The 10,288-nt window shown below is 36.5% G+C and overlaps 1 protein-coding gene across 1 annotated transcript; it reads right to left on the reverse strand.

Annotated features, from left to right (window-relative positions):
• Window positions 1-7,081: 7,081 nt before the first annotated feature.
• Window positions 7,082-8,646, reverse strand: LOC129741438 (WD repeat-containing protein 74). Its single transcript, XM_055733167.1, has 4 exons — window positions 8,445-8,646; window positions 8,147-8,378; window positions 7,320-8,093; window positions 7,082-7,240 (listed from the first exon to the last, which is right to left on the reverse strand). The coding sequence occupies exons 1-4, from the start codon at window positions 8,530-8,532 to the stop codon at window positions 7,153-7,155; spliced, it is 1,182 nt and encodes a 393-aa protein (XP_055589142.1). The 5' UTR covers window positions 8,533-8,646; the 3' UTR covers window positions 7,082-7,152.
• Between the last annotated feature and the right edge of the window lie 1,642 nt (window positions 8,647-10,288).

Here is a 10,288-nt window from a genome sequence, read left to right on the forward strand (position 1 = left end):
TCAGTTATGTAATTTGAAATCTGTCACGATTTGACATTTCGACACAATGCCGGGTGCCATGATTTTTCAGGATTTGTCCTGATTTACAAGATATCGTATATTAATCGCAGCGACTTAAAAAACTCTTCAATTTTGTCATGATTTTTTTTTCAAAAATCTATATAAAAATGAATTTCTGTCTGTCTGTCTGTCTTTCTGTCTGTTCCTTATAGACTCAGAAACTACTGAACCGATTTACATGAAACTTGGCAGGTGGGGGTATTGGAGGCCGGGGAAGGTTCCTATTATGGTTTGAGACCTTTGAGACCCCTTCCCCTAACAGGAAGGGGGGTGGGGCCTCCCAAACAAAAGACATTTTTTTGCATAACTCGAGAACCAATCAAGCAAATGGTATTCAATAAATATTAGGTACCCCTCCCTCCTATCAGTGGGGCGATAGGAAGGGGGGAGGGGGGCTACCTTACAATTTTTCATATAACTCGAAAACTAACCAAGATATCCGAACCAAATTTGGCATGGGAAGGTATTTTGATACGAAAAATATTTCAATGATTATATGAGACTTCTCCCTCTTTTCAGTTGAAAGGGGGAGGGGCCTCTTTTATAATTTTTACATAACTCAAAAACTAATATAGCAAATTGAACCAAATTTGACATGGGGAGGTATTTGGATACGAAAAATATTTCTATGATTATTTGAAACCCCTTCCTCTTTCCAGAAGGGGGGTATAAAGGGGGGGAGGGCCCTCTTTTTAATTTTTTACATAACTTAAAAACTAACCAAGCAAATGGAACCAAATGATTGTTAGAGACCCCTTCCTTCTTCCAGCGGGGAGAAAGGAAAGAGGGAGGGAGGTTTCATACAATTTTTATAGCATAATTCAAGAACTACAACAGCAAATGGAACCAAATTTGGCATGGAACGATATTTGGGTACGAGAAATGCTTCTATGAATATTTGGTATCCCTCACTCCTTCAAAAAGGTGGATGAAAAGGGGGAGAAGGGGTCTCCCTTACAATTTTCAGTATAACTGGAGAGCTGGTCGAGCAAATTGAACCATATTTTGCATGTGAGGGTATTTGGATACGAGAAATGTTTCTATAATAAATTGAAGCCCCACCTTCCTTCAGCGGAAAGATATAAAGGGGGAAAGGGGGGCTTCCATACATTTTTTTTTGCATAACTTGAAGAATAATAGAGCAAATGATATGAAATTTGGTATCAAAAAATATTTGAGTACAAAAAATACTTTTATGAATATTAAGCACTGATGAACTGATGTACAAGCTCGAACAAAAAATCTTCAAAAACTTGTGTAAAATTTCCAGTGCTCTCTTTTAAAGAAGCCGTTAAAAAGTGACGAAAAACAGTGCCATCTATTGCTTGATTTGTAACTTTTGAACGGCGCAACAGATGGCACTGTTTCTAGATAGCTCTTTTGCAAGTAAGAATTTGTCGAGAGGGCGAAATGGTGTTTGAACCGTTTGAACTCATTAATAAATAAATTTAAACACTGATGAACTGATGTACAAGCTAAGCCGACTGATGAAATGGTGTTTGGAAAATGATAAATATTATTCTAAAACTTGTGCGCTGTTTCTTTCAAACTTTCTTGAAGTACTAAATGCTATAAGACACATAAAATTCACCCATGAAAGTAAAAGATGCAGATGTAGTTATGCTAGTTATCGAAAATCAATACCTACAATTCAGTACAGTTTACTTACAAAAAATTTCAATCAGGAAACAACTCAGTACATCATTGTTTCTTAACTTTTCGAATCTCATATAGTTACTTTTTTCAAATCATCCATACTGAAATCAAAAACCAAATACATAATGGTTCAATCATTACATTTTTTTCATTTTCTTTAGTATCTCTCACACTTATTGATTTTAATAAAATGATACGATGATACAATGAAACTTACCTGGTTGTACCTATTATCATATAAGTTTCTAGCATTCTGTTATTTTAGTATAATATTTCCATCATCACCATAGTGACTTCAATATTAATATTATCATTAAAGACATTTTACCATTCTTATGGCATTCGTGTCTGTTACTGTAATAAAAAAAAATCATCTACAACTTATCCATCACACAGCTACAGGAGACCACTACTGGATCCTAATGGAAAACTGATATTGGAGAATAACCCCTATCCCTTCCTATTCCATTATTTAAAGTTTTTTTTTTAACTGTTGGTTGAGTCGCCGCGACTATTACGGCCCCCATCCCTACTAACCAGCAGCGGTGTGTAGACTCGCTTCGGAAAGAATCATTCGGCTGATTTTTTCCGAGTTTAACTTGTTGTGTGCAGATTGATTTTATCTTCGTTCCAATCATGACGCGATTGCACACAAAACGAAGAGAACATTTCCGAACTGATGTTTTCCATGCCTCGCAGGAATAAAATCATACCAACGAAACAACAGAACGAAGCTTACCGTACACGAATGCTCACGAGCATAGATGCCACACCTACCGATTTTTCGGTATTCATACCGATTTTTGACGAAATTTTTTACCAAGAATCGGTATTCACAGAATACCGATTTTTGGCAAAACCTACCGATTTCATACCGATTTTTGAAAAATTCGTTCTGACTTTTTTTAATATAACTATAACTATCTTTTTCCTTATTTAAATTATGAACCAATATAATTCTAGTGCCTATTTAGCCAGCAAGTCTCAGATTATTCGATAGCATCTTTGTCTCCTATGCCAACTCTCTTGAGATTGAATTTTGATTATCAAATAACATGGTAGATTAGAGATTATAGCTGTTTAAGATATAAGCAAATCATATCTTGAAGTTGTGGTTTTATAATTAAGGAACCAAGATAAGTGCACGCTTTTGATAAACAGCACAAGTCCACAAAATTAAAAAAAAAATCTTATGTTTTTGTGATAACTTTTGCTGGTAAAAATTCTTTAAAAAATTTGTGCGCTTTTTGGCAAAGCTTTGAAACATTCCAAATATTTTGAAAATATCCACACAGTAATCAACGTTCTCGAAGACCACAAGTAATTTTGATTTCTAAGAAAAAAGTAATGGAAGTTTTCATTTCGTTATTTTTTTCTAAACCACAAAAAACGGGAATATTGACGAAATTTTAGAGAAATTTTAAGGGGGGGGGGGGGGGTAGGGTCTAACACTTTCAAAAAATCTATTTTTTTTATTTTTTTATTTTCTTATTGTAAAACATTTCAAGAATGTTGTGTCAAATTTTCAAGTCAATTGAAGCAAAACTGTAAAAATTATAGGCCTTTATCTCCTCCTATCTAATACTGCAAGAAAGCAAGAGCAGAAACTTCAAACGCGTTTTTCTCGAAAGCACATTTTTGAAGTCCGTGGACATCGTCATTTGAAAACTACTTATCCGATTCTTTTCAAATTTGGAACATATTTTCTACATATAAAATACCAGACCCCAACATTTTTATTTTTATTTACTTCGTGGAGATTTTACAGATAAAAAAATGGCGGATTTTTTTGTGAAAAATCGTAGTTTTAACTTCAAACAGCCACAAAAATTTCATAAAAATTTGTTTAAGTTAAATAAAAACGTTGGGGTCCAGAAAAACATCTCTTAAAAATATTTTGCTCGGATTTTTTGACTTCAGATGATTCTGTGCTGAGATACAGTGTCCACCGCAAATCCTGTTTTCTAAAAGGCATCCTCGAAAGTGCTCCGTCACCGGATCATTTTTCAATATTTTTCTACGAAAAAATTACTAAATGTTCTTTTAACAGTGCTTTGTATAATGCGAAAAATTTGAATACATTTGTTTGAACGATAGCTCTAGAAAAAAATCGTGAAAATGGTGTTTTTTTTTACTCGTTATATCCTACCCCCCTTAAACGAAATTGAATTTTTGATATTTAAAAACACAAAAAGTCATATCGTTTCGCAGTCTTCAACAAAGTCGTTCAGTGAGTTATGATCTTTAATATCTTGTTATCTAATTTAGTTCAATTTTTAAAAGTTGTAGACATTAATTTTTTCTCAACGTTGTATTTCTGAAACAAGAACATCCAGGCAAGATCTGGATTCATGAATGTACCGTGGGCGTGATTGAGTGCTCATTTATATCACTTTGATATAAATGGGTATACCTTGACGTATAGCAACATTAAATATATAATAGTGAGAGTATCACAGTTCAGTGTTGCTATAGGCATCAACGGATCACTTCCGACCATAAGTGAAACGGAACCCCTAGATGTCGGTCCCACGGCTTTTAACTAAAGCTCAATCACATGGTCAATCTGGTTCGATCAGAAATGATTGTTTGACCTTTTATTGTCATTTTAATGTTCTTTTCTATTTTTCTTAATGTTCTTTTCTATTTTTCAGATCATTCGGGGGTGGAGTTTTTTTTTCTCTCTTCAGATATATTCAAATAGTTGGAAAGTTAGAAAGGAGTACGTTAAAATATTCAAATACCATATTCCTCCCCAATGCTCCAGTGGATGTGTATTTGCGGTTTATGAATTACGATGGCTTATTCTTAAATCTAGCTTTTTTCAATCACTGGGGGCTAATTGGATGGAAATGATATTTTGTGGTTTAAGGTTTGTGAAACGGATCTGTCACCTGAGTTGTTTTGATAGTATTATAGTTTAAAGCAAACAGTCTTGGCAATTTTTAAATCTCATTCAAAAGTAGGCATTCAACTATGTGAGGCAGGTAGTGTAGGGCAATGCTCAAACGGTAAGATAGGCTCTTATATCCATATTTTGGTGAATTCGCATGATTGTGATGATGTTGTGATAGGAATAAGGTAGCTTACTTCTACTATTAATTTGAGCTAGAATTTTTATTAGTTTGAAATAGGCTTGCTTCAAAAGCAAACAGGCTCTCACATCCATATTTTGGTAAAATAGTATGGTTCTATGATATGACAGAAACAATGTAGCTTACTTCTACTATTAATTTGATCTCGGTTTATTATGAGTTTAAGCTAGGCTTCTTCTTAGATATTGATAGATGATATGAACTAAAACTCTTTTTTTTCTCTTTTTTTTCTCTTTTCTTTTTTTTCTGTTTTCTTTTCATGTATCGTGGCATATACTACCGAGAAATCATTTGGTCCAATGATGACGTTGAGCGAACCTTCAAGCCATCCCCTAACATCATGGGACCCAGACGTTGGCTTTCGCATGACATGGTTGCCAGCCCAAGGATCTAACCATAAATCAACTGCTGAAGATGGTGTCCTGTAACTTGGTGAGATCCTTCCTTTTTATTTTTAATATTTTCAATGCGCTTATAAACCGTAGTATGTAGATGCTTGGGGAGTATGTAGAGGTCAGTCTCGAACCCACCCTTGTCCTTCCTACAACTGGTATCGGGAGGGGTTGGTTTATTATCTTGAACTGCATTTTATCCATATTCCATGGATATAATGAAGTGCTTGATGGTTTAACCAACGTCTCAAGATCGCTTACTATTCTACGCTGCCTTCTCTAAACTTTAAATTTTCTTCTCCAAACTATTCTAATTTTCATTTCCAGCGTCAGCTCCCCGAGCTATTTAAACGCCATAAAAAAAAAAAGAACATCCAGGCAAGATCTGGATTCATGAATGTAGTAGTATTCAGTGTAAAGATTTAAGGAGCATAAAAATACTAAATGATAAAAGTGTTCAGAGTGAATAACACAATAAAGTCGCAGTGAGCAGAAAATATCATGGATAAAAATTACGATATCAGCAAAATAGTAATTTTTCAATATTCTTTCAATAAAAATAGTATGAAAAGCTTTGAAAAAAAAAATCGGTATTTATACCGATTTTTGGAATTTTTATACCGAATACCGATTTTTTCGGACTCGAAAATACCGATTTTAATGTGGCATCACTGCTCACGAGCGATCGTTGCCCTACGGACCGAGTTAACATTCCTCGCACCTTTCTCTCGCTCGTTTCCCGTTCCCTTGTATCTATCAATTTAAGCCACGCCCCCATGCGTTGTCCGATTGATGTGTTCGGCTGCCGAACGAAAACGATTTTTTTTAATTCGCAGAACCAGAGATGCCAATGTGCCTGATTTTTCAGGCATTGCCTGATTTTGCGAGGCTCTGCCTGACAACCTGATAAGCCATTTAATTTCCCTGATTTTTGAAAATATGCCTGTTTTTGCCTGATTTTTGTGAATCTCATGAAAAATGGGTAGTAAGGAACTGGAGTAGGTACCAATGCTGAAGTGAAATAGTGAAAATGTAGCTGAATCAAAGCAATGAAAGAGAATCCCGTTGATTCATGATCTAAATGGAATCTTTGGGTTGCTTGATGCAGTACAATTATTCAACCAAGTAGGCTCACAACACATATTAGAGTGAAAATGTGGAGCGATGACCAAAAAAAAAAGTCATCACTTTGAGCCAAATTTCCGTTACTTTAACATTGCCTGAATTTGCCTGATTTTTATTTCGCCAGTTCCCTGATTTTTGTAAAAAAATGTTGGCAACCCTGCGCAGAACTGTTCGTTTGCTTCGCTGATGTTTCCCCCCCGATTGCTGTTTACTCCTGCCGAGTTTACCCGAAGCTTACTTCCTGATGCTTTCCGAGTTGAACTTTAGATAGCATCATTGCAGATTGAGTTTAACGAAATAAAATCGTTCTGCAAAGAAGGGCAAAGTGCGAGTATGTAGACTCGCGATTTTAACATCTCTGCTAACCAGTGAAATAAATACCCTCGGCACATTTAAACTTTATAAAAGTAAAAGGCCTTTAATAAACTAGTTGTAAATAAAAAAAAACTTATCCGTCAAATAACAATTTTTTATGAATTTGACAACGTTGGTTTCTTTGTACAATTCGATAGAATATGATATCATAGATTGAACCTTCCATAGTGACTTTATTGAAAATGTTTACTTGTTTTCGAACCCGATTTCAGGAATATCTTTTCAATTTTTAAAATTAATAGTTACCAAACTTTAAATTGACAAATTGACAATTAAAGATACAGGATGGGAATAACAATGCAATGAATAATTCGGAAGCAGGTTAGTTAAATAAAACGTATTCAAATGGTTGAAAACAACAATACAATTCAATAATGTGAGATTATTTTTGGAATATCAGGAAGAAAAATACAAACATTTCATTCATTAAAAAAATGTTAATTTAACGTCTATTTAACCTTTTTGCTCTTTTTCTTAACATTTTTTTCTTTAGCTTCAGTTTGTTGCACTATTTTACGCTTTTTAACAGGTTTATCGCTGAAATTAGCATCATAAATCGAGAAAATATACTGTAAATTAAAATAGGAAAATTAAAAAAACAAATTATCAAACTTACCTAACCGTTTGCATTTTGGAAAACATGTCCTCATATTCTGAATCCTCTCCATTGTCTTGCACTTCGCCAACAAGAACTACATCATCATCTTCTTCATTCTCCTGCGGGGCCACCCTTTCACGGTAATCGGTGCACAATATCTGAGTCGGTTTTGATTTGACGTAGCACTGATATACCATTGAGGTTTTCTGCACGTTGTGAATACGCACGTACCGGTCCAGGCAGGAGGTAAAAATATAACTGCCTCCAGAATCGACACCAATACTGGTAACCGTTCCGGTGAATCCTTTGTAGACATGAATGTGTGTTTTCATTTTTCGTATATCGAAGGCACGTGCCCCAATTGTAGTTGTTCCAGCGTACAGGTATTCGCCATGACTGGCAAGGCTGGTGAACGAAAGTTGATCGTCGGGAGGAGCATAGGCTTGAACCGGTCTCCGCTGATGACCTCGGGTATCGTACACGCGCACATAGCCGTATCTAGAGCACGATGCCACCGTGTTTCGATCTATGAACAGAACATCATTTTCCCAAACCTGTTGTTCCAGCTCCAGCATATCTTTCTTGACGTTTTTGGCCGTGAAAATGGGAGTTTGTTTTTCCAGGTCCCATATTTTGATTATTTGTGGCAAGTGTTTGCCACCCGTTACCATAAGATTCTGATCTGTAGCACAAATGCGAAGCTTAGATAGGTTATCGCCCACAGAGAAAACCACTGAATCGGGATATTTGACAATCGTCACGCTTCCTTTATCGTTTCCAGCAACAATGCAACTATGAAATATTTTTTTAATATCTAATATTCGAAAGAATACACCCCAACTTACCCATTGGCACGACCCAGTCCGACAACTTCTCCCTCGGCCACCTCAAAGCTGGAGCTGGTATCTTCGTCGGAACAATTGAAAACTTTAACACAGCGATTGGCTCGACCCAATAGAATCTCCGACTGATGTTCGTTGCCGAAAGCCATGCACGTCACCTTGGATGTTTTATCCAGGACAGAAATTTGCTGGAGGTTCTTCTGTCGGTACGGATCATCATCGAAGGGTTCGAGCTCTATGAATGTAAAGAAGCCTTTAGTAACACGTGCTGCGATAGTAGGTAGGTTATTGCAATACTTACTTTTGAAAGAGCCCGTATGGGTCCCGACATAAACCTCGTGTTTCCCTACATAAGAGGAACATTTAGCATTGGATGTTGAGAACTTCATAGCTGTTTTAAATGTAAAATCGTAAAATTCACTGGAAATAAAGGAAATTAGCCGAACTTGTTGGTAAACATGGTAACGCGTGCACGATGCATGCGGGAATTCGAATGTTTTGAATTCGGAACACGCATAAAAAATTCCCACTAGTTACACTCTATAAAAAGAGAACTCAAATTTGTAAAAAATACACCTCAAATTAATTGGATAATATTTATTCACCAAAATATTCTGAGGTTTAGAATTTGTTTGTATTTATGTTCCATTAACTGTCAAACGGTTTAGAACTGGTATCAAATTGGACCCAAATTTCATCAATTTTGTAGCAATCCTTATACCAGTTCTAAAAAATTTTGAGATGAAACTGGTATAATGGAACATGGATGCGGTTGCTTGGGTCGAAATTTGGGTCTAAACCAGCTGTTTGAACCTCGGATACAGGTGCTCTTTCGTTCATAGCATTTGGCAACATTTACTCTGTTCAACGCAGTTCTCTCATTTTATTAGAGAGATTTTGAGACATGTTTCGAGTCTACTAAACAACATGGGCGACTTGCGGCTTTTTGCAGCCGCCAAAATAGGTCAACTGTTCCCTTTTTTTTTATTTATTTATTTCTTCCTCGGACAGGTTTCAACTTGCTCCATTGAACAACGTTGATTAGTTTCGACCAAAACATTGACACGTTGAACATCTACCAGTTGACAGAAACCAGTTGAAACCGATTTTTTACCAAAGATTAGTTTAGTGCAACTTGTAAACTTATCAATGCAAAACTCTCTCAACGACTTAAAAAAAGTTTAAAGAATGGTCATTCTAATGAAACAAACTTTGATGCCTGCTCACTGGTCGGTGAGGTATTCAGATCAATTTGACATTTGAGCGTTTTTTTTTTGTTTTTTTCTTCTGTTTTCCACCCCTGGCGGATTGCTGTCGCATTTACCTACATAATGCTTAATTTTGTTTTCTCATGTATTATACCATCTTCAGATTTTTAGTACACCTCTTTTTGTTCGATTATGACAATGCAACTTTTTTCAGTGCAAAATCTTTGACGTGCGTGTTTGTAAACAATTCACTCCGACGGTGAAAATCCGCTCCAGTTATTTCCGTTTTTTTGGTCCGGAAACGATGTCAGAACCTAAGAAAAAGAGCAAAAAATCGGTAATTGAACTTGACCTGTTAGGTTTCATAAAATTTTAGTTGTTACCAATAATTGTGTTTCCCTTGCAGAAGGAAGAAATTGCCAAGGAGTTCGACCTTCCGGAGAGGAAGAGTAAAATCGCTACCATTTTGAAGCAAGATGGCCAGGCGTACTGCATCTGCCGGTCTTCGGATTCGTCCCGTTTTATGATGTAAGTAGATGGTTATTTTTCGAGTAATTTTTTTGGGTTTAATCTCGGTGTTCTATTCCAGCGGTTGTGATGCCTGCGAGGAATGGTATCACGGGGATTGCATAAACGTGTCGGAGAAGGAAGCCAAGCATATCAAGCACTATTATTGTCAGCGATGCAAGGAGGAGGATCCTTCGCTCCAAACGGTGTTCCGGTTGGTTCCGACCCAGGGTCCTACCCCGAATACCGACGAAAAGAAGCAGAAAAAGACGAAGGACAAAGGCGCTAGCAAGTCTGACAAACGGTGTGGCCAGTGCGATGGCTGCAAGGCACCCAATTGCGGAAGCTGTGACGCCTGTCTCGATTATCAGAACGGCGGTCGCAAGACCAGGTGTGAGTTGCGGGTCTGCAGCAATACCGTCACCAGGAA

Source organism: Uranotaenia lowii, chromosome 2, assembly GCF_029784155.1.
Source record: "Uranotaenia lowii strain MFRU-FL chromosome 2, ASM2978415v1, whole genome shotgun sequence".
Classification (NCBI taxonomy): domain Eukaryota; kingdom Metazoa; phylum Arthropoda; class Insecta; order Diptera; family Culicidae; genus Uranotaenia; species Uranotaenia lowii.

Excerpts from the sequence above, each read along its gene's own strand:
- LOC129741438 (XM_055733167.1), bottom strand. The coding sequence starts at position 8,532 with ATGAAGTTCTCAACATCCAATGCTAAATGTTCCTCTTATGTAGGGAAA. Across the intron at positions 8,094-8,146 it reads GGACTGGGTCGTGCCAATGG|TTGCATTGTTGCTGGAAACG; the intron begins GTAAGTTGGGGT and ends AATATTTCATAG. Across the intron at positions 7,241-7,319 it reads TCCAAAATGCAAACGGTTAG|CGATAAACCTGTTAAAAAGC; the intron begins GTAAGTTTGATA and ends TGCTAATTTCAG.